Here is a 25,073-nt window from a genome sequence, read left to right as displayed (position 1 = left end):
GTCAGAATGAGAGTCCAAACAGCTGATAAAAACATCACAATAATCCACAAGTAATCCACACCACTCCAGTCCATCAGTTAACATCTGGAGAAGACAAAAGCTGTGTTTTTGTAAGAAACAAATCCATCATTTAACATCAAAACTATTGCTTCCAGCTAAAATACAAATCATCTACCCATAATATTACTTTCTCCAGTGAAAAAGCCATCTTGTCCAAATCAGGAGTGAAATATGCACAAAATCAAGCACCGTTTACAAGCCAAAACAGCTCTAAACACATACTGTATGTCAGTGGAAATTGATGTGAGAGACAACAGGAGACGGACTTTCTCATTGGAGGAAGCGTTGTTATGGATTATGGACTCATATTTTAGTCAGAAGCAACAGTTTGACGTTAAATGCCTCTTAATGTTAATGATGGATTTGTCTTTTACAAACACGCAGCTTTTGGCTTCTCCAGATGTTAACTGATGGACTGGAGTGGTGTGGATTACTTGTGGATTATTGTGATGTTTTTATCAGCTGTCTGGACTCTCATTCTGACGGCACCCATTCACATCCATTGGTGAGCAAGTGATGCAATGCTACATTTCTCCAAATCTGATGAAGAAACAAACTCATCTTGGATGGCTTGAGGATGAGTACGGTTTCAGCAAATGTTCATTTTTGGGTGAACTACATACACCTTTAAGGAAACCTTTTCAGTGACAAAATGTCAACGACAAATTAAACTGGTTTAAGTAAGAAGTAAGAACATATGAGGTATGCACAGTTCAGCTGAATGATAAAGTTTACCCTCTTTAACTTTGTTATTAAACTGAATGTACAAAGCAAACTACTTGCTAAAATATCCACAAAATAAAACAACAATGAAATGTGTGGTTTATCTGTCGATCAGATGTGTGTGAAGGTTGTGTTCATATTACTATATATATATATATATATATATAAAGTTATATTAAAAAATCACCTTAGTCATATAAAATAGTTCTCGCTGTTTGATTGTAATTAAAATGACATTCACATTTGTAGAACAACATCATTTTCTTTCCTCACAGAGAGCGTTTGTGAAGGAATAAAACGGCTCTGTTGGTGTCATCCTAACAGAGTCCATTAACTTTCATTTCCACTCTCATCCATTCTAAAGTGGGTCGTTAGTTTGGTGCATCTGGGTAACTGATCGGCTAATCTGTCTTTGATTTATGTGCAAGGAGAAGTGAGGACTTAGCACAGGGCTCTGAAGGAATTGATTACTGACATGGTTAATTGGCTAAACCCACTGGTACACTGAGACAGGCTTATTGGAAATGTCAAATCAAGCACTTCATTTGCATTCATGATGTATGGTGTCTATTCTGGCTTCTGCCAATGCAGCATTAGTGGACACTCTTTGCGATGGAGAGAGGCTGGGGTTTCAGGCTGCCGTTGGAGTCGCGCGACTGACCATCTGTCTTTTCACTACTGCAGCTCTGAAAGTTTATGAACACTTGATCGCAGTGTTGGCTCTTTGCACGCTCACTTAAAATATCAAATATTTGGATAGAAGAAGGAGAAGTATGTGATTACTCACCATTATTTGCCCTGGCATATTAATTAACATCAATTACTAAGTGATTCAATTTATTCAAACTAACAATTAGACCTCATAATATGCCAAACAACAACCGTTAATATTTTGGTATATTTGAATGTGTTTTTTTCTTTCTGAATAGCATTATTAATTTATTATGGAATTTTATTATTTTACAAAACTTTGTTGTGAATATATGTATTTACACATTGTCATTAACAAACAGTCATTAAATAGACTGATGTAAGTATCGACAAACCTATAGGCTACATAACATACATTAGGTTAACTTTGAATTGCACCAGGCTGAAGTGATATTTTAATGACATGGACTGAATCAATCATGTGCTTATTTGTGGTTTTCAGGATCCAACATGTGGTAACTTATTTTTGCATGCTCTATTTAAAAAAAGAATACAATAGAAAACAATAGAAACCTGCATATAGCTTGTTTGTCCACAGTTGTAAAGCAGCAAGGTAGTTTTAAAAGCACTACATTTTAGAACAAATATACAGTACAACTTTAGTTTGGGGACCGATTGCTCACTATTAACTTGTTGCTTATTAGCATACATATTACTAGCATATTGGCTGTTTATTAGTACTTATAAAGCACATATTAATGTCTTATTCTGCATGACTGTATTTTAGATCCTTAATCCACCATATACCTAAATTTGACAACTACCTTATTAACTATTACTAAGATGCATATTAGGAGAATATTGAGTCAAAAGTCAAAGTTAATAGTTAGTTAACAATGAGAATTGGACCTTAAAATAAAGTGTGACCAAAATGGGTTACTTGAAATAAAACTAACATTAACTGAAATTAAATAAAATATAAAAAATAGACTTATATGCAGTGTTGGGCAGTAACACATTACTTAGTAACGCGTTACTGTAATTTGATATGCTACTATTTAAGTAACGGAGTAATTTAACGCTTTATAATTTTCAAAATAGTAATTAGAGTATAGTTACAAGCCGAGGTCTCTATACGTTACTTTTAGTAACGGAGTAATTTAACGCGTTATAATTTTCAAAATAGTAATTATAGTATAGTTACAAGCCGAGGTCTCTATACGTTACTGCCACGTTACACTGTTTTGACTCAAAACAACCCAATAGCTGGGTGTGTCCCTTTTTAACCCAGTGCTGGGTTACATTTAACCCAGCATTTTTTAGAGTGTAGACACTTGTGTGTGTGCGGAATGCGAGAGAATAAAATGATTTATGGGACTCCGTTTAGAAATATCTAAACATAAAATATCTAAAACAAATAAATTGTTATTCATCTATTGCACAAAAGCAACATGAAATAATATAAAATATAAACGATTAACAGGTGCAAGCAGAGTTTCTATTTGGCTATAACACATGTTGTTTGCAGTGTTGAGCAATGCAGTGCTGAAATGTGCGTGCTCACGAATCCTCTCATTATAACACACGAATTGTAGACATTATGAAAGATTCATTATGCATATATTTATTGTGTTATAACAGAGATTTGTGAGATTGCGATGAACTGAGATGCCTTTTAGAGATTATAAATGCAGTGCTCTTTGCTGGCATTCTGCCAAACCATGCACGCAGCAGCCGCTTGCTTTAGTTAAAAATAACAGTGTTGTGTGAATGTTGATGCTTTAATAACACATATTTATCGGGAGTGTGTATGCTGCCATGCACGCAGCAGCCGCTTGCTTTAGTTAAAAATAACAGTGTTCTGTGAATGTTGATGCTTTAATAACACATATTTATCGGGAGTGTGTATGCTGGAATTTCATGAATTTCATGGAGAAAAAAGTAACGTAACTAGTAATGTAACTAATTACTAATTACTTTTGAAATAAAGTAATCAGAACAGTAACGTGATTATTTTAAAAGGAGTAATCAGTAATCAGTAATTTGATTACATTTTCAGAGTAACTTGCCCAACACTGCTTATATGTCAACTTGTTGCTAAGAAAGCATTTCTTATTTTCATTTAGTTTAAGTGAATCTACTAAAATAACTAAAACTAGATTAAATAAACTGAAATGAAATAAAAAGTAATAAACATCTAAACATATAAAAATGATCAAATGTAATAGTTTAATAGTAACAAAATTACAAAAACTATAAAATGTAAATAAAAATAAATTGTAATAATAAAAATTATAATAGTATCTCATAGATACAAAAATCACACTCACGTCAAATGTGTGAGAGTTGGCAACTCTGAATTGGGCAAATGACTCGCGATTCACAAACCGCTGATAACTCACGAGCAACGTTTTTGTCTTTTTATCTGGTCTGTTACAAAGAACTGACTCATAGGAGTCAACTTTTTTCGTGAATTTGATATTTGGTGGCTCATGCTGAATTATTATTTTTTTCAGAGAAACTTCACAAACTTCATAGACTGGGCCCTGAATTGCACAAATATTCTTTAAAGAAGTCATTCGAATAAGTGAAAACAGTGACTCTTATAGTCTGTTTGAATCGGATATGTTTGTGCTAACTCTAAAATCAGACTTGTCGGTTTGGATCAGATATTGATCAATAAGCCCATGCTGGTTTGGGACACTAATCTTTAGGTGGACACAGACTGTAGAATTGCACCATTCATCTTTACAATCACAGACCCACTTAGGGGTCTCTCAGACAACAGCTTGTCATTTGTTGATCAATAGAACGCCTGCTGTGCTATTTTGCTTCTCACTTTTCACAACGGACAGGGCACCAGCCGCTTGAAATAGACTGTGTGTTCGCTAGTGTGTGTTGTGTGTGTGTACAAAATATAGAAGCAAAAGCTATAATATTCTGGATGAAAGTCCATAAGCCTTGATGTGCCATGGATGACAATTATGAACTAAAAGACAAGTGACTAGTAGAGCTTGATGTTTGTTTTTGATTGGCTGAATTATGTGTATCCACTGCTAACCTTAGAACGAGTTTGTGTTTTATAGTTACATACAGTGCAGGTTGGTAATAGATTACATGTAATCTGGATTATGTAATCAGATTCCAAAAATTAAGTACTTGTAATTAGATTACATTACATTTTAGAATAGTCGTAATCAGACTAGGATTGCATATTTTTTAACAAATTATTTCTAATGTATTTATTAATTTCTCTTTGTATTTTATATCAGTATCATACAAGATTATTAAAGTCAATGTGATCAACAATTTGGGTCAAAAGTAATCAAAAAGTGCGCTGATTATATTACCTAAAATGTGTAATGTAATGGAATAAGTTACTAACTACAATTTTTGTCATGTAATTTGGAATCAGTAACAGACTACAATTTGTAAATCTTCAGTTTGGGAAGGCTTTCTGGCTGCAGTGATGTAAAGACTTTAGCTTTAGAATATGTTTTATCATATATTTTTTTTAACACTAATATGACACTGACTCCTTTCAAGAACATAGTTTAAAATGCTAGTGTGAATTACAAGATAAATGTTCATGATTCAACATTCAGAAAATGTCACGTTAGCTAACGAATATTTCTAGATTATGATTTGGCATATTATTAGATTATGATTTGGCAGCTAACATTGCATTTTCCCCTTCACACATCTCTGTTCTCTCGCCTCTCCAGCTGAGCATCTGAAAAGAGACTGCATGAATAGGCATTCAGAGCCTGACTGACACGCACCCTCAAACAGAGAACATATTGGTAATACTGTGTGGCCTGCAGGATTGCAAGAGTGTGAAGGACAGATATAGAGTCAAACACACCGTTTATTCAATAATAGCACATTTGTTTTTTCCGACAACATTTTTGTTGATTTTTTTCTTCTTTATTTGATCATATAGGGTCTTGAAGTGTTTTGGGTTCAAAACAAGTTAAGCCAGGAACCGTGGAAGAGGTGCTTAAAATCAGAAATGTGCAACTTTTCTTTATGTAGATAGTCCCTTTAGTGTATACTTGTGCATATCAGGTGAAAGTACACTCTCAAAAAAATTAATAAAAAAAAGGTACAAAAGCTGTCACTGCAGGGGCAGTATCCTTTCAAAAGTTACTAATATGTAAACTTTAAGAACAAAAATATGTACATTTAAGGTACTAAAATGTAAATAAGGTACAAAGATGTACCTTTTGAAAGGATACCATCCCAGTGACAGCTTTTGTACCTTTTTTTTTCTGAAAGCGCAGGGCAGCTTTACATGTTGATCACGAGCTGTTGATAACTTCGCATTTAGTATGTGCTTCTATAGTTTCATATTCACAAATAAATGAATTAAAAACATTTCTTATGTTATATGCCAATAAATTAATTGATCACATATTAGAAAAGCTTCCAAATTAAAGAGATAGTTCACCCAAAAATGAAAATGCTGTCATCATTTACTCACCCTCCACTTGATCCAGACCTGAGTTTCTTGAAATTACGAGTTTCTTTAGTCTGTTGAACGCAAAAGATGATATTATGAAGAATATTGGTAACCAAAGAGTTGATGGTAGCCATTGACTTCCATAGTATTTTTTTCCATACTATGGAAGTCAATGGCTACCATCAACTCCAGCATTATTTAGTATATTTTCTTTTGTGTTTAACAGAAGAAAAAAACTCATACATGTTAAGTAATTGAAGTAATTGAAGGCAGAATTTTCATTGTTGGGTGAAAATAAATTTATGTTGAAATGTCTGTGATGTGTAAAAATTCTTTATGGAATTTATAATTATTGGGAACATATGTGCTAAGTTTTACTGTTTTTTAATTTTACTTTAACTTTACTTTTTTTTTTTTTTTACTTTAAATTTAACTTTTTCATTTAACTTTCATTTGCATTAAAATATTTAGCACAGTGGAAAATTCTTTCTTGTTTAAGGGAACATGCATTGTTACGTTTAATTAATTGTTACTATTTTTTTTATTTGAATGAATATGTGTCTTGTTTATATTCTTATTTTTTCCCCTTAATTTTGCTATGTTAAACATTCTAAATTGACAGTTAAAATCACATTTAAATCCAAAAAATGTTTTTATATTGTTGCTTGATTTTTAACAGCTGCTTGCAGAGCTACTTTGATTTGAATGTGTAAATATAAATGAATATTAAAAAGATAGTTTTTTCTTTTAACCAGAATACGGTCTTACTCAGGTTATGGTATTAACGTCACTTATATACAAAATCAGAATATGACCAAATATGACCCTTGTAACTGTCACATTACAAAATGCAAGTTTCTGATGTTATTTTAACAGCTAACTCTAATGAGCTAAAATGCAGATTTTACAGACGCGTCATTTGAAGTCTAAGAGCCGTAAACAATTATATATAGCCTTGTATAAATATAGATACTAAACATGATCTTTATGAGTTCAGATTTTGCGTAATGAGGAAAAAATCTGACATTCATCACGGCGTGCAGTTCTAGTCATTAGAGCAGAAATTATCATCACACATTACAGAAGCCAGTCTCGAGGGCCAGTTGTTCAGGGCTTAACAAACAAGCTTTTTACCTCACTCCCATATGAATTAGCTCAAACCCGTCTCTCTCACGGCCACGGTTTCCAGTCCTTAACGTAAATCTTGAATAAACAAAGAAAAGGAATAAATTACACATGCATCAGGAACTAAAGCTAAGAAAGCAGCGTCCCTCATTAATATGCGTCCTAGTCTGGTGGAAGGGAGAGGAGAGGCTTGTTTAATTGAAATAATGAATTGTCTCGCTGTGTTTGGTTTGATCAGACGGTGGCTGGGCTGGTTTTATATCAGACTATTACCTCCCTAATCCAGCTCAGGCACTAATGTTGAACAATGCTCCAATAAGATATAGAAAGTCTCATTTTGCCCGCTGTCATGTTGATTTATTCTCATGTCTGTAGTCATTATACATCGCCTTCCCTGCCTCCACAAAACTGTCTGCATATGGTTGCATCTGTCAGAGAGCCTTTGAGTTTTTCGGGTACAAAATATCAGCCCACAGGTTCTGCTATTCCCGACTGAGGCTGAAAAACATCAGGCTATCACCGACAAGCACACCGATGGATGAAAAGCCGTGTCAAAGTCATGCAACGATGTGTTTCAACAGTGAGCTGTTCATTTGCGTTTGAGTCCAAAAATGTGCTTGTGATTTTACCTCTTATTTGACGTCGTCATTAGTTCAAAACACTAGCACATGCATAAATCTGTTAGATGTTGAAATAATGTTTTTTCCTCCTTTTGTTTGAATTTCGTTCAGAGCCCTCTTATCATGCAATTTAATCAGTGGTGTTGCAACCTGTAGAATATTTTATGTATGTATCTGTCTGTATGTCATTTCAGGAAACGACTCTGAGTGTCATCTTGTATTTTATGTAAATGCATTCATTCTGACTCTCTAGGCAATGCCAAGTTACATCTCCAGGATTAGAAGCTTATCGTGTTACTGACCTCAAATTCTAAAGTCATTTAAATTTGCCAGTTAATGTATAATATATAAAATAAAAGCAAATGCTTATGCAATATATGACACCTGTGACTGGCCTACAAATTTGAAATATATTACAGTTCAAAAGATTTTGAATATTTATTATCATCATCACAAGCTTGTCAGATGTTTTCCCAACTTTGCTGCAATAAATATCATTATGCCTTAAGTTACATCAAATACATCCTGAAATGTACATTGCATTTAATCCTTGTGCTGTGCTGAAAAGCCTAGCCTTTTACAAATAGCTTGCAAATCTCCCATTAAATATCGGATTCAATCTTTGTCAACTTGTTTTCTTTCAATTAGCACAGGTTTTGTATTTCTATTTGGTGCTGATTAGTCATAGGCCTGAGCTTATGCAGGCTAATTCAGATTTTTTAAATAAAAAAATAAATAAAAATCATTTTTGAGAATAAATCTTGGGGGTAACGCATTACAAGTAATGCGAGTTACGTAATCAGATTACTTTTTTTCAAGTAACTAGTAAAGTTACACATTACTTTTTAATTTATACGAAAATATCTTACTTATAAATATAAATATAAAATATCTTACTATAGTTACTTTTTCAAACAAGTAAACCCAGTTACTTTGTTTTTTGTTTTAACTTTGACCGGGCACACCACAAGTGTACTGTAACAAGGTGTGAAAAAAAAATAGAAAGTTTTTATATAGTCTTAGTTTTAGTCCAGTGCAATAACATTAACTAGCATTTTTGTGAAAATCCTCTCCGGGTCAAAATGACTATAATACAACATGAGGGTTAAAAACTACATATCAATATACAGAATGCAGCTACTCTAAATGCAATTTATGAAGAGTGTATGTTGTAAAAACAACACAGAGAGTATGGTAACAGACAAGACCCGGATCAGCAGGCTGTAGTTAGTGAAAGTGAATAATTACATTTGAATGGCAGATGGGATGCGATTGTATCTGATGAAGTGCAGCTGTTTGAGGCTAGCCTGTGAAACCTGATGGTTATTTGATGGAAATGGAGACGTTTGTGTCTGGTGGCCACTGTTTCTGATGCTGACAAGATGGATATTGCCGTGTTGGTTGTTTGCTTTCTAAATGATATCAATAAAATACACTATACACCTCTAGTAAACCACATCTGGCAAAGCTTTGATGGTGAATTTGATTTAAATCCCTTCTTTATTGCCTTTAGCTTTGCAGGTATTGCTTTCTGCGGGCAGAGACTGTCTCATAGCGGGAGACACCTGTTCCAGTGATGAGACCTGCAGCCCACGTCTCCGGACCCTGCGCCAGTGCGTCGCCGGTAACGGCAGCATGAAACTCGGCCCTGGAGCCCGCAGTCAGTGCGCAAACGCCGTCTCCGCCCTGCTGTCCAGCCCTCTGCACGGCTGCCAGTGCAGACGAGGCATGAAGAGAGAGAAAAACTGTCTCAGCATATACTGGAGTCTCCACCAGTCTGGCATGCATGGCGAGTAACATGATAGTATTTTACTTTTTTTTTCTAAATACTAAGATATACACAGAAATACTGTATATATAGAGAGAGAGAATATATTTTTAATGCTCACAAGCCTGCATTTATTTGATAAAAAATACAGTAAAACCAGTAATATTGTGAAATACTATTACAATTTAAAGGAACTGTTTTCTGTGTGAATATCTGTTAAAATGTAATTTATTTCTGTGATGCAGCGCTGAATTTTCAGCATCATTGCTCCAGTCTTCAGTGTCACATGATCCTCAGAAATCATTCTAATATGCTGATTTGCTGCTCAAGAAACATTTCTGATTATTATCAATGTTAAAAACAGGATTAGGATTAGGATTCTCTGATGAATAGAAAGTTCAAAAGAACAGCATTTATTTAAAATAGCAATCTTTTGTAATTATAAAAAAACTTTACTGCCACTTTTGATCAATTTAATGCTTCCTTGCTGAGTAAAAGTATTAATTTCACATATATATATATATATATATATATATATATATATGATAACAGTTAGTTATCAATATTGCTGTGATAGTGGAGATTGTAGAAAGAACCAGGCACAAATAGAGTTTAACCCAATTAAATGGTTTTAATACGGCTGCCAGTGCAGACGAGGCATGAAGAGAGAGAAAAACTGTCTCAGCATATACTGGAGTCTCCACCAGTCTGGCATGCATGGCGAGTAACATGATAGTATTTTACTTTTTTTTTCTAAATACTAAGATATACACAGAAATACTGTATATATAGAGAGAGAGAATATATTTTTAATGCTCACAAGCCTGCATTTATTTGATAAAAAATACAGTAAAACCAGTAATATTGTGAAATACTATTACAATTTAAAGGAACTGTTTTCTGTGTGAATATCTGTTAAAATGTAATTTATTCAGAAATCATTCTAATATGCTGATTTGCTGCTCAAGGAACATTTCTGATTATTATCAATGTTAAAAACAGGATTAGGATTAGGATTCTCTGATGAATAGAAAGTTCAAAAGAACAGCATTTATTTAAAATAGCAATCTTTTGTAATTATAAAAAAACTTTACTGCCACTTTTGATCAATTTAATGCTTCCTTGCTGAGTAAAAGTATTAATTTCACATATATATATATACAAGTTGTCACTTTTTATTGTTTTCTGTTACGATCTTTACAGTTCCAGGGGTTGGAACGTAACAGTTAGTTATCAATATTGCTGTGATAGTGGAGATTGTAGAAAGAACCAGGCACAAATAGCGTTTAACCCAATTAAATGGTTTTAATTTCCTCAAGCCGAAGCCACTAAACAGTGTGTGAGCTATATACAATGCATGATTTAGAAAACAAAAGAAAAAAATAAAACATTAAACTAAGAGGAAAAAGGAACGAGGGTGGCGCCAAATCAACAAAAGATATAAACCAAAAATAGTTCCTAAACTAAGTTCCAAAAAAACCCTCTAACTTAATTAACCAAAGAGGAATGCAGAAAACAAACCCGAAATCTTCGGCGTATGCGACGCCACAACTAAACTACACTAACTACAAAACAAAAATACAAAGAAGGCGCTCACCTCTTACCTAGTGTGTCTAACACTTGTTAACTGCGGGCAATATGTATCCTAGGTCGCGCGATACCCTAATCTGTTCCCCATTCCCCCAGTAAAAGAAGAGAACAGTTAACTCTTATCAACGCTCAACTCAGGATCTAGCTAGTGCAAAAAAAAACAAGCATTAGGGTCACACATTCACAACAGAAGAATACAAACTCTAAACACAAGTCTCAACTCAAAACACCTGTACACACACACTGCTACTCAGCGCGGCACGCCGAGAGACCTTTAACCAGCAGGGTGACACCGGATTGGCTGCAGGGACAACGCCCTTAATGATGATCGACAGCCGCCTCCTCCGTCCAGCAGAGACCTGAGAGCAAAGACGGCAGACTAGAGAGCAGAGTGGTAGAGACGGAAGAGGGAGGGAAAAAGAGAAAAAAACACGCAGCACGTAACACAGACATTCCCATTCCATTGACATCACAAGCATGAACATATTAACATATGACATATGACTGCCTATAAACACTTATATGGCATTCAGTAACTTGACATGCCCTCATGAAGTGTGAGCTGCAGTCTTATGCAGCTGTTATCCAGACCGAATGGCTCGTACACATGTAGCGCTCTTAAAGGTGTCGACGACAGGATGGAAAAACGTTATAAAAATGTAACACTGTGTCCTGGCCACGTGCGACGCAGTAAAGCGTTAAATGTTAAAATCTCTGTCAAAGTTGATGTCCTAACCAACCGCAGCAGGACATTTTGCCGGTTTCTTGGTTTTCTTGATGCGTTTCTTGCCACGTCTGGCTCGCAGTGAAATCTCACTGGTCTGTAGATGGAAAAATATAAGCCCATTTCACACTTTTAAGAGCCCTTTATGGAATCAGACACCAGAAATCAGTAAAACATTTGTAACAAAATATATTAAATTGACATGTTGCTTACAGAAAGTTTGAGTTGTGTCAGAATACATGGCTACGTTTAAATGGCTGTCAAAGCAGTGGTTTATTGGTATAATGAGGGCAGTGCATAATCAGATTCCAAAAATATAAGTACTTGTAATTAGATTATATTACATTTTAAAATACTCATAATCAGACTACAGTTACTTTTATTGATTACATGATGTTATATTACAATTACATTACACTACAAACACATTAAAATGAACAAATTCACATTATTTCTAATTTACATGTAATGCAGGGTTTCCGATTTTTTTTGTCAATATATTTACTTAAAATAAATTATTTTAAAAATAAAATATTTCATCTTTATTTTAGTAAGTGTTTATTTTAATGAATAACATATTCATTTTAATTGTACATTCTTATGATTTAATTGAATTCAAATTTAGAATTAGATAAGAGAAAGAAAAAAGAAAGAAAACAAACCACGTTTTTTCATGAAATGTAATGATTAATGCACTTCCTGTTATTAATAACAACAAATAGAATATATTTCCTTTCTCTTTATATATTTTTTAATATCAATATTATACTATTTAAATCAATGTGAAAAAAGGTAGGTCAAAATAATCTAAAAGTAGTCTGATTATATTACCTAAAGTGTGTAATGTAATGGATTACGTTACTAACTACAATTTTTGTCGTGTAATCTGGAATCAGTAACAGACTACAATTTGTACGTATTTACTATGTTCACATTTCATAGTTTCACATTTACTGTGGACAGACAAACAATCGTCTCACCTGGAAAGGACATCGTAAAAAATTAATTATGTCTGTTTTTGTGAAAAACACCTTCACTAAAAGTATCGCGGGACTCCATGTGGCCCCTTAAAATATATTGCTCTGTATAAAACATTTCATATATGATTTAATTGCTCAGGTTGTTTGTTCTTGCAGGGCTTAACCTGGTAGAGAACTATCCATATGAAGCGATCGAGAAAGGCTATGACTTTGTCCGTCTGGCCTCCATCACTGCAGGTAAGATGATCCGTTTCATACTATATGGCGACCTACAATCTTTCAAAATAAGGATAAATGTACATTACAAAGATTTAATCAAATGCTTTTTATCTTGTAAGAAGTCATTGAGACAAGTGAAGGAAGAAAAACTCTTATTTTTCCACAAACAGGGACCCTAGTACAATAATCTTCACTTCAAATGTGTATTAGCAGTGTAAACGTGTCTCCGGTGTGGGAGATTCTCAGTCGTTGTGTATTAGTGTTGCTCTGAAACTTGTTTTCACTGTCATCTCCTTTAGTTCTACTCTTGTTTTTGTTCAGCTGCCCCATGGAAATTAATCATAGATGCTCAGTTTGTTTGTTGAAGCTTTGTGTCTGGACTGGGTTTTTCATTAACAAAGCTGTTAGGTGAATGATGTGGACAGACGTTCTTGGCTCTGCTGTAATTATCAGTCGCAATGAAATAGAGAAAGAGAGATTTAGAGAGTCTGAGTGAGTTGCTTATTTTCATTTTCCTCAGGTTTTACTGACCTTAGCCTTAGTTATTTACTGTGATTTTGCATTACCGTCACGATGCAGGCTATTCAGTTTGATGATGTCGATCGGAATGCTAAAATGATTTCTTGGAAGGACGTTTCAACAGCATTCCGTTTAATTTGTTCCGTCTCATTTTCATTCCTGACATCCTTTCACATCATGATGCATTTCCTTTGGTCGTAACGATTTGTGACTCAAACTAGTCTGCTCATGTGAGTTATCTGAACCTCGGGTCACATTACTCCTTACCTTTCAACAACACGTGCAAAGGTGACTGAATGCAATCATCCTACAGAACATCCAATAATCCCAAAAATAATATTTCCAATTACAACCAAAGCGGATGTTTTAAAGCCATGTAAAAATACAAGAAAAAAGATTTTGAGAATCGAAATCATACTTTCTATATTTTTCTGTCTTTAAATATTAGATTTATTATAATATATTATAATACATTACATATTAGATAAATATTAGATTATTAATATATTAGATATATTGGCTTAGCAAATAACTGAAAAATGAGTTTAGATTGAAATACTTCAGTTACTAAAACTAAAATAAGTTAAAAGTAAATACAAAAATGAAAACAAAAATGTCAAAATCAAATAAAAAATGACTAAAACTAAAGCTAAATTATTATTATTATTAACATTAAAATTAAAACTGAAAATATAAAAATTAAAGCTAATTAAAATGTTTAATAAATACCATAATAATAATAATATGTAAATGATACTAAAATAACACTAGCCTAATATCATAGGCAAATCTTTAAAAGTCCCATAGAGCATTTTATTCTCTAGTTCTTTAACGATCCATGTTTTGGTGCTTCACAAAACCCCAAAATCAAAACACTCCTCAGAAGAACCTATAATGTAACATGAAGAACGTTTACATCTCCAAAGAGCCATTTAGCAACACAAGAACCTGGTTCAGCCAAAACCGGTCTTCATAAGAAGAACAAAAGGAGCCGCAAAAAAACCATTGAAGTGTGATGTTTTGATGTGTCCTGCTCAAATCTGTTTAGTTGTTTGAAGTCTGAACAGCAAAAAGCATCGCAGAGATTGGCCGTCGGCCCATATTCTTCACTTCTCATTTAAATGGGATGTTTCTCACCTTTTTGATGCTTTCACCATTTGCTCCTCTTGATCGTCAGTCCTTGTGAATTGAAAACAGTACTCATCTCTGTGCCGCCGTATGGTGATGAACTTAAATTTGCTGTCAAAATGTCATGATGGACATGAGTGTTAGAAAATGTGCAGCTCCCCATCCTTTTGGTATGTGTTGTGCTTTACTGTTAATTTACTCACCCTAAGTCCATCCAAGATGTAGGTGATGTTTTTTCTTCAGCAGAACAGCAAACAATATTTGTAGCTGAAACCGTGATACTTGATGATTCGTAAAATGCAAGTCAGCAGCTGCCTGTTTTTGAGAATAAAAATAGCATATAAAGGAACACAATGAATACCCATGGCTCCTGACGATATATTGAGGTCTTATGAAGTGAAACAATAGGTCTGTGCAAGAAACTGGACATCTGAACATATCTAAAATTACATTTTTAACAGAAATGAAAACGAGGCTTTGAGGTATCGAAGTGTGTGTGTTCAGTAGATTGTACTGTTGATTAACAACATATCACTTGTTGATGAAACGTCTTTCTGGGAAAACAAAAACGCCATAAAACAGTTCTGAAAGTTGAGAGTTGTCAAAGTTGTGACCTAGGACTGCAGTATACATCTGGGCGATATGACCAAAATCTTATTTTACTGTATTTTTTAAAATTAAAATTAAGAACAAAGAAGCAAATTACAAAGACAATAGAACAAAAATAAACTTTTCAGCTACAGTAGTCAGAAATAGGCATATTATAGAAATGAAATAATTAAGTGTACTAAAACACAGCATAGTCTTCACTGTATGAACTGAATATGAATCGATTCTTATTTAAGATACAAAAGTGATTCAGTCAAGAGCAATGAGTGATTTTCTCTTTGCCTTCTGTTATTTGACTAAAATGAATGTCACAGACTGCAGCAGGTAAATTAGGCTGCTGTCCCTTTAAGACCGACTGCAGATCCAGTATACTGAAACACATCTGGTTTTCACTTAAATGTTTATATTCATTGATCACATAACTGACTGTGTTTACGTGAATACTCCACACGATGGGAATTTTGACATAATTGTGTGTGTATTTGACCATTAGCACAATAAGTTGCAAAAGTGATCTGAATTCACGATCGTGAAGAGAGCATTGAGCATTGAGTTCTTTTTCACTGCTTATTGCGCTTAATAAGTCTGTTTAACATCATGCAATCAAGCATGCTTCTTTAACATTCTTAGGTCAGGTGTTTATAACTTTTAAGTAGTACTGTGCTACACAGATATATTTGCATACTGTGAAATAAACAATATAGCTAAATCTTTAACGAGAGGCGCTTTATACGGTCACACCGCCCAGTCCTAATACAGGTACTTTCTTTGTCAAGACTGGAAGTCCATCCCTCACAGCCTCGTTTTCATCCACGTAAAATGGTGTTCAATATGGCGTCTAACCTAAGGTCTAATGGCTGTACGAAAACTGCATAAAAAGTTTGTAGATTTTGTCATTACAAGCTTGGTTCATCCAATGAGGCTGAGACTAACTGGATATCGACTGCACTCTCTGACCAAACAGAGCAGATTTGATCACTTCAGTCAGTCTTAAAGATTGTGATTTGAATTCTCCACAGATTCTGAGCTCGGTATGACAACAGTGAACCGCTGCCTGGACGCAGCCAAAGCTTGCAACGTCGACGATGTGTGCCAGAAACTGCGCACCGAGTACGTGTCAACATGCATCAAGCCATCCACCAAGTCGGGTTTGTGTAACCGATCGAGGTGCAACAAGGCCTTGCGGCGGTTCTTCGACCGCGTGCCTCCGGAGTACACCCACGAGCTGCTGTTCTGCCCTTGCAGCGACATGGCCTGCTCAGAGAGACGGCGACAGACCATCGTGCCCAGCTGCTCCTATGAGGGAGAAGATAAACCCAGCTGCCTTTCCCAGATGAGGATCTGTAAGGCCGACTATGTTTGCAGGTCAGTTTCAGAGCCATCTTGTGGGTGGTGGGATTAAACAACTCACCTTGCATTCACTCTTTTCTCTGGTTAAAGAAAGCCTTGACTTTTCTATAGCTGTCTGGAGAAAAGAGAGCATGCACGTATTACTGCCAATAAGAAAAGAGCTTTTCTTCACATTCCTCGTAATCCGTGTCTGTATAAATGGGCATTGGACAGACAAATTAAAGCTGTGAGACCCTGAAATGTTTGACTGGTCCAGATAAAACCTCACGATTGTGCATTAAATATCGAGCAGTGCAGGTTGGATGAAGTCAAATTCAGTCCTCACATGATGACAACTAATATTCTGTATCCTCAGACAGTCACATGCATTGCTCATTCAGTCTATGGCTATAAATAACCAAGAAAAAACCATCTGTTGATGATTAATTGGTATTAGAGATGGGAGCTAATCAGTTCTGCTATGAAAAATAATGTTTGCTTGCAAGGTAGCATTTTTGACTTCCAGTGGGTGATTAACGGACTCAGATGCCTAGAATGACATCAAGAAAAACAGCACGCTATGATTATGATGATGACTATATATCAAAGAAGTTGTCAGGATGCTGGCATTTAAATCAGACATGGTCTATTCTGGTAGTGTCACAGACAATAGGGAAAACAGTGCTAACTGCATTATGGACTATGATTTAACAATCAAAATATAAAGGGACTCTAAAAGTGAGTATAAATGTTTTCTTTATTGTTAATATTGTCTTTCCCTGCCAGCCACTGCCAGCACTTTTCAGAATTTTCACAAAACTTTCATAATGTGTTGTATAAATATCTGAACATGCAAAATGTTAAAAGAAATAACACAACCTCTGCTATGAAACAAACAAACAAACAAAAACAAGCTTCATGCATTATTTTATCAACACTTGAATGTGAGTAAGTTTCATAAAAAGCAACAGAAAGCTGAGAAAATGTAGTTTTTGTCAAAAACTGTGTCTGGATGGATCAACATTTCATTCAGTGATGCTAGTCAGTTTTGATTTATATGCTGTTTAATGTTTGATGATCACGTTATTTTTAGTGCTGTCAAATGATTAATCGCGATTAATCGCATTCTAAACAAAAGTTTTTGTTTAAATAATATATGTGTGTATATTTATTATGTATATGTAAATACAAACACATGCATGTATATACAGTATTTAAGAAAAATATGTTATGTTTATACATTAAATATATTTATATATAATATAAATGTATTTGTATAAACATAATAAATATACACAGTACACATGCATATATTATGTAAACAAAAACTTTTATTTTGGATGCGATTAATCACGATTAATCGTTTGACAGTATTAGTTATTTTATATATGCATCTGCTTATGTGTGCGGTCACTTGTTTCTGATTCTTCTTCACCGTGTTTTGATCCAGACATTCAGTACTCGTTTAGAAGAAGCACAATAGCACCTCCTACCATATAGCAGTAAAAAAAACAGAAAACCGGAAAATTCCGTCAATGGCGGGTTAAGAGTTAATATTAAAAGACGTTTAGTTTACATGTGTATGTGAAACAATTTTGGTACTGTGTTGGGTTGCCACTTGATGTCCAATGTAATCTTAAACGTATTGTGAAGCAAAACCAGATTTAGGGGCCGCAGAGAACACACTGACCACGTCTGTCTAAAATCACGAAACACAGCACACACAAAAAAAAAAATGCGGCACAGAACGCCTTCTCTGCCATCAAATAAAACAAACAAAACTCTTTTAACTTGACACAGTGTCTTAAAAATGTGGTGCTCATCATGTGCGAGAAGCTTCAAAAGACGTGAGTGCACCGGTCATACATGTCTGTCTAGTGCGTTTACATAGAAAATCAATGGAATTGTAGCATATTGTGAACGGCCCCTTAGACGTCGGTGATCGTTCGTCATGATTATGTCAGTATGGCCGACACACTTCTGTCTGCTTGGCTGCTGTCCTTGCATATACGGCTGTGTTTGTTCTGCAGGTCTCGTTTGGCCCAGTTTCAGTACGACTGCCAGCCAGAAGAGCAGTCTGCCACCGGCTGCAAACAGGGAAACTATGCAGCATGTCTTATTGCTTACACTGGACTGATAGGTGAGTACTTTAAAGCTGTTTTAGACAATTGCTCTGCAAACTGGAAAAGGAATTGCATGCATGATTGTGGCTGGCCATTAAAACAGGAGCAAGGCTGATGCAGTTGGTTTGGAGAGTGATACCTTGGTTATTGCCTTACTCAAAGAAACACAGGGACACCTGTGCGTCTGTGATGAGAGACTATAAAACTACCCAGGCACTTTTAAAGTCATGGAGAGATTGATTTCACTTCCCAATAAAATAGATTGAAAGCAATATTTTTTATGAGGCTTTCTGTTACATAGAGCCTTTTTTTGTTTGTTTAGTTCTGCTTCAAGCTCATTTGCTATATATTGAGCAAACAGAATCCCTTTTAAATAAATCTCTTTTTAAACAAAATGTTCAATTCAACAGACATACTTCTGACAGGAAGTTTGATTTTCTAAATAAACATATAGGCCTAATATTAAATCTATATGTTTATTCATTGGCGGCCAAATGTTTGGAATTAAGATTTTTTTTAAGAAGTCTCTTCTGCTCACCAAGGCTGCATTTATTCGATCAAAAATACAGTAAAAACAGTAATATTGTGAAATATTATTACAATGTAAAATAACTGTTTTCTATTTTAATGTATTTTAAAATGTAATTTATTCCTGTGATGCAAAGCTGAATTTTCAGCATCATTACGCCAGTCTTCCGTGTCACATGATCCTTCAGAAATCAAATAAAACTGTTATTATTTTTAATTTCATACTTATCCTTATTATTTTATTATTATTATTATTATTATTATTATTATTATCATTAATTATTTAGCAGCACATCTGTTTTCAACATTAATAGTAATCAGAAATATTTCTTGAGCAACAAATCAGCATATTAGTTTCACAATATTACTGTTTTTACTGTATTTTTGATCTAATAAATGCAGCCTTGGAGAGCTGAAGAGACGACTTTCAAAATTATTTTAAAAAATTCTAAATTATTTCAAAGTTTTCGCCATCAGTGTACACACAGTATATATATATATATAATATAGATTTCTTAATGTATAATTATGAGTAAAAAATCATTACAGCTCCATATAGAGGGACAATATTCATAGGTAATCATAAGTCAAGTCTTGTGTAAGTATACATTTAGATTAATGAAATCCATATATATCTGTTATGCAGTATTTCGGTGCTATTTTGTGTATTGCTCAGATTATGGGAAATCACAAATGTCTACATGCATTTTGGTATCGCAGGCAGCCCGATCACACCAAACTATGTGGACAACTCCACATCCAACGTGTCTCCCTGGTGCTCGTGTTCGGCCAGCGGGAATCTGAAAGATCAGTGCACTGAGTTCCTGGAATATTTCACCAACAACGTCTGTCTCAGTGAGTCAAAGCTCCTGTACTTTACCTTGTCTGTGTCAGCCGTCATATTTGAGTCTCGATTATGTGATATGTGAAAGGACGTTGCATGTGTAGTCTGGCAGAAGAACTCTCTGGTTATTGTTAGTCAACATTGTAATGTCAGAGCAGAATCACTGGCTCCGTTTTAAACCCGAGTGAGATGCAACAGATTTATCATTAGTCAGTTAAATAATTAATCATTTAAATCACTGCGTCGCAAAATGATTCACTGTTTTGAAGCGCTCCAGTCAGATTGTGTATCGCAAATCATTTGATTCATATCGGAACTTCAAATCACGTTTCGGGAATCATTTAGAAGATCGTTTATCCCTTGGTTCATAGTGTCACACAGCGTTAACAATGCTGTATTTTTTTTTCATAAAGAAAACTAAACTATCATTATCAGTATCGGCAGATATTATTATGAATAATCGGCTATCGCTATCGGCTGAAAAATTTAGTATCAGTGCATCTCTATTTATCATAGTCAAAAGTTTCTGAATCTTAAATTCAGAAATGAATCTTAAACACTGCATGCATTTAAACAACGCGTGCAAATTTACAAATGAAGGCCACAGCAGTTGGCAAGGAGGGGAAATGCATTTATAGCGTGCAGACGTTTTCTAAACAGGCAACGCTGACATAAATATAATTACTTTTAGCCACCCATAAACACTTTTATAATTCTTTAAAGTTTGTATTAAAGCTGAATGTCCTTCACAGCAGCACAGAACAGTATGAAGTCTCCTCTTGCTATTCACTGCACCATTAGTCATACGTTCTTTGTTTTACTGTATGTCACATCAACCTAGCGTTCACCGCCGCTGCGCAGAAGACCAAACAGTCAGCCTGCCTCTCTCAAATGACAGAACATTTCAGAAATCACCTCGTCTGTCTCTCGTCGCTTGCGTCCTGATTCTCCACTTAAGCAGAACCAGGACATACTTTTAGAAAAGCTTTTGAAGAGTGTCACTCTTACGGATTGTCTGCCTGTTGATTGTATTGGGATATATTTAGTAACAGGGTTTATCTATTTAGGACTATGATAAGAATTGTAAAGTAAAGTTATAATAATTCTTTAAAAAAAATCTAGGGTTTGCCTTTACCTAACCCTTAATACTAATCCATGTTGAGAGAATAAATGGGTTGTTTCTTCAACTATGTGCACTTTTTTATCCCAGGCGTTAAAGATTTCCAAAACTAAGAGATTTCCTAAGAATATACTTCCTTTTCCTTATATTAAGATCACATGCTTTCATCTTAGTTTTTCAAACACCTTTATATCTTAAAAATCCTTGCTAAAATATTATTTTTTTTTATTTTTATAAAAATGATAATTTAGAGGATGAGTGACATAAACAATTTTTTATTTAATGTGCAAAAATTATTAATTGAATGGTTCATATAATTTTAATATAATATTTTAATAAAATGTAATTTATTTCTGTGATCAAAGCTGAATTTTCAGCATCATTACTCCAGTCTTCAGTGTCACATGATCTTCAGAAATCATTCTACTATGCTGATTTATTATCAGTGCTGGAAAGACTTGTGCTGCTGAATATTTTTGTTGAAACTGTGATAGATTTCAAGATTCTTTGATAAATAGAAAGTTCAAAGGAACAATATTTATTTGAAATAAAAAAAGGTTTTCAGTCAATTTTGATGAATAAAAGTATTAATTTTCTAAAAAAAAATCTTACTTTTGAATGGTAGTTTAAATATTAAATAGATTTATTTTGCCATTTTACTGTTTTACTATTTTTATTCACTTTTACATATTTATTGTCAGTTCTGTTCCAAATTACATAAAACGTGTTAACTATAACACAAACGACTTAGAATACATAAAATGCTACCTATGAAATTACAAACAAACTATATACACTGAACAAAATTATAAACGCAACACTTTTGTTTTTGCCCCCATTTTTCATGAGCTGAAGTCAAAGATCTAAGACTTTTTCTATGTACACAAAAGGCCTATTTCTCTCAAATATTGTTCACAAATCTGTCTAAATCTGTGTTAGTGAGCACTTCTCCTTTGCCGAGATAATCCATCCACCTCACAGGTGTGGCATATCAAGATGCTGATTAGACAGCATGATTATTGCACAGGTGTGCCTTAGGCTGGCCACAATAAAAGGCCACTCTAAAATGTGCAGTTTTACTGTATTGGGGGGTCCCCAATAATAAAATATTTTTTTTATGTATCATTTCAGTGAAGAGCAGGCAAAAGCACGCACATTGATCTTAACTGGGTGCTCGACTAAGAAACATGTGGACATTTTTTTAAATGTAAAGTCGGCAACACCAAAGCTCCAAAAGTATCAAAAAAATAATTTTTTTTTAAACTGTCGCATAGCATATGTGACGTTTCGAGCACGCAGGCTCTTCATCAGACCCCACTGATTATGTATCATTCCCACCACCATAATTTCCACCACTGACTGAAATATGATTTGAGATGTTGCAAAGTGATATTTTTGTTTCATATAAAATTGACAAAAATGACAATTAATTCAGCTAGTGAAATGTGAACCTGGACCACAAAACCAGTCATAAGGCTAAATTTTTTTTTTAATTGAGATGTATGCATCATCTGAATAAATAATCTTTCCATTGATGTATGGTTTGTTATGATAGGACAATATTTGGCTGAGATGCAACTATTTGAAAATCTGGAATCTGAGGGTGCAAAAAAATCCAAATATTGAGAAAATCGCCTTTAAAGTTGTCCAAATGAAGTTCTAAGCAATGCATATTACTAATAAAAAATTAAGTTTTAATATATTTACAGTAGGAAATTTACAAAATATCTTTATGGAACATGATCTGTACTTAATGTCCTAATGAAATTTGGCATAAAAGAAAAATCAATAATTTTGACCCATACAATGTTTTTTTGGCTATTGCTACAAATATACCCCAGCGACTTGAGACTGGTTTTGTGGTCCAGGGTCACAAATGAGTTTGTTTTCTAAAACTTCACTGTGCCGATATAGAAGAAGCACCCATTAACAGTCTGTATTTAGATCTTCTGCTGCCGTTTACCATCTGACGTCGAGTAGGCCGCAGACTTTGAAAATGTAAAGAGCTATCTGAAGTGCAAAGCTTATTCTGAGCCGTGAGCATACATGAATGTCTGATTGATATCCAGCACCCTCTCAGTCACACTCCTCCAGTCCCGTTCCTGAAACCCCTTATGTATTATATATATCACGATTCATCAATATGGCCGACTCCGTGGCAATATTCTGCTCGGTCCTGTTCAAACAGAGATCTCTTACATGAAGTAACTCCTCAGACAGCCGAGTGGCAGCTCTCGGAGTGAGCGATGTGAGCGGATGAGAGTGATGTTTGGTCAAGCCACTCATCTGTGAGTTAATGAGAGGATGTGGAGAGGCAGGTGCAGAAGCACAGCCTGAGCAGAATACTGAGCGCCGCTTAGACCAGAATTCAAATAAGCGTCTGATAACACGAGCAGTTGCGAATGGAAATGATGTGGACGTCTTGTCTGTTGCATGAATAGGGAACGCTCTCCTGACGTTTGGGAATGGAATGGACTTCACACCCACTCCCACCCGACTGCCGCGGTTAAGCCCTGAGACGGACCGAGGGCCACGGAGGACGACTGTGTTTGTCACGATGGAGACGGAACAGAACGCTCTGAGCCCAGCCAAACCCACACAGGTGAGGGTTAGAGATGGGGAGCAGTTCGGTTATGGGTTTATAACTGCCTTGATTGTAGTGTGTCTCTGAAGGAACCGGCTTTACACAATAAAGAGCCATTTCATCTGTGCTGCTGAGAGATTGCAAAATTGTGCCGATTTTTCGAGAGCTGTATAAAATCGCAAATGGGGAGTCTCTTACGGCAAAACCAGGGCTGTGTGATTAATAAAACTAAAATGGAATAAATAGAGTGAATGGAATGTTTCAGAGTGAAGTGCAGCACTGTGTTCGTTCAGTTTCGGGGGTAAAGAATACAAGTAACGTGAGTAACGTAATCAGATTACTTTTTCAAGTAATTAGTAAAGTATTGCATTACTTTTAAATTTGCAACAAAATATCTGAGTTACTTTTTCAAATAACACAAGTTACTTTGTTTTCCCATTTATTCACTGACATCTCTCCTGTCCTCGCATTGAGAGAGATTAGAAGTGAGGTGCAGACACACCTCTATCAGCCTGGGGCTTATCAATTTCAATTTTGGTGTTAAACGGCCTTTACAGTTCCCAAAAAATCTAACTTTTTTTTTTATTAAAAAACAAATACAGTGGGGGAAATATTTATTTGATCCCTTGCTGATTTTGTAAGTTTGCCCACTTACAAAGAAATGAAGGGTCTGTAATTTTTACAGTAGGTTTATTTTAACGGATAGAGACAGAATACCAACCAAAAAATCCAGAAAAAACACATTATATAATGGTTAGAAATGGATTTGCATTTCAGTGAGTGAAATAAGTATTTGATCCCCAAACAAAACGGTCGCCGTGACTTTGCCAAGTAAGACATGTTCCTGGATCAACTTCTTTTGTTGATCCTGGATCAACATTACTGTCCAAAAATACAGACTTAACCCAATCCCTACCCCTAAACCTAACCTTACCCATAATTTATTCCTAAAATCAGAGGGAAATGATAGCTGATTAACAAGGGTGTAGAAGCACCTAACCCTGATCGTAAGCCTAAAACTGACATTTCCTGAAAAGTTATCTCTCAATTCTGATTGGTTGATTGGAATGATGTTCCTGGATCAACAAGGATGTTGATCCAGGAACATGTTGTACTTGGTCAAATCACGCTCACCAAATAGAACATGACTTAGTACTTGGTGCAGAAACCCTTGTTGGTAAGCACAGAGGTAAGACGTTCCTTGTAGTTGGTCACCAGGTCTGCACACATCTCAGGAGGGATTTTGATACACTCCTCTTTACAGATCCTCTCTAAATCCTTAAGGTTTCTTGGCTGTCGTTTGGCAACTGGAAGTTTCAGCTCCCTCCACAGATTTTCTACAGGATTGAGGTCTGGAGACTGGCTCC

General features: G+C 35.0%; 1 protein-coding gene across 1 annotated transcript in view; it reads left to right on the top strand.

Moving 5' to 3' along the window:
* The window catches only part of gfra4b (GDNF family receptor alpha 4b), a 73,253-nt gene that overhangs the window by 43,583 nt on the left and 4,597 nt on the right, over nt 1–25,073 (top strand). The window contains exons 2-7 of the mRNA XM_016481227.1: nt 9,155–9,430; nt 12,860–12,940; nt 16,198–16,543; nt 18,538–18,647; nt 19,879–20,013; nt 23,564–23,724. Coding sequence (XP_016336713.1) covers nt 9,155–9,430; nt 12,860–12,940; nt 16,198–16,543; nt 18,538–18,647; nt 19,879–20,013; nt 23,564–23,724 — 1,109 coding nt within the window. The remainder of the gene's footprint in view (nt 1–9,154; nt 9,431–12,859; nt 12,941–16,197; nt 16,544–18,537; nt 18,648–19,878; nt 20,014–23,563; nt 23,725–25,073) is intronic.

Source organism: Sinocyclocheilus anshuiensis, unplaced genomic scaffold (assembly GCF_001515605.1).
Source record: "Sinocyclocheilus anshuiensis isolate Anshui unplaced genomic scaffold, SAMN03320099.WGS_v1.1 scaffold121, whole genome shotgun sequence".
NCBI lineage: Eukaryota > Metazoa > Chordata > Actinopteri > Cypriniformes > Cyprinidae > Sinocyclocheilus > Sinocyclocheilus anshuiensis.
The sequence above is the reverse complement of the archived record's forward strand: the minus strand, read 5'-3'. Positions and strand labels throughout refer to the sequence as shown.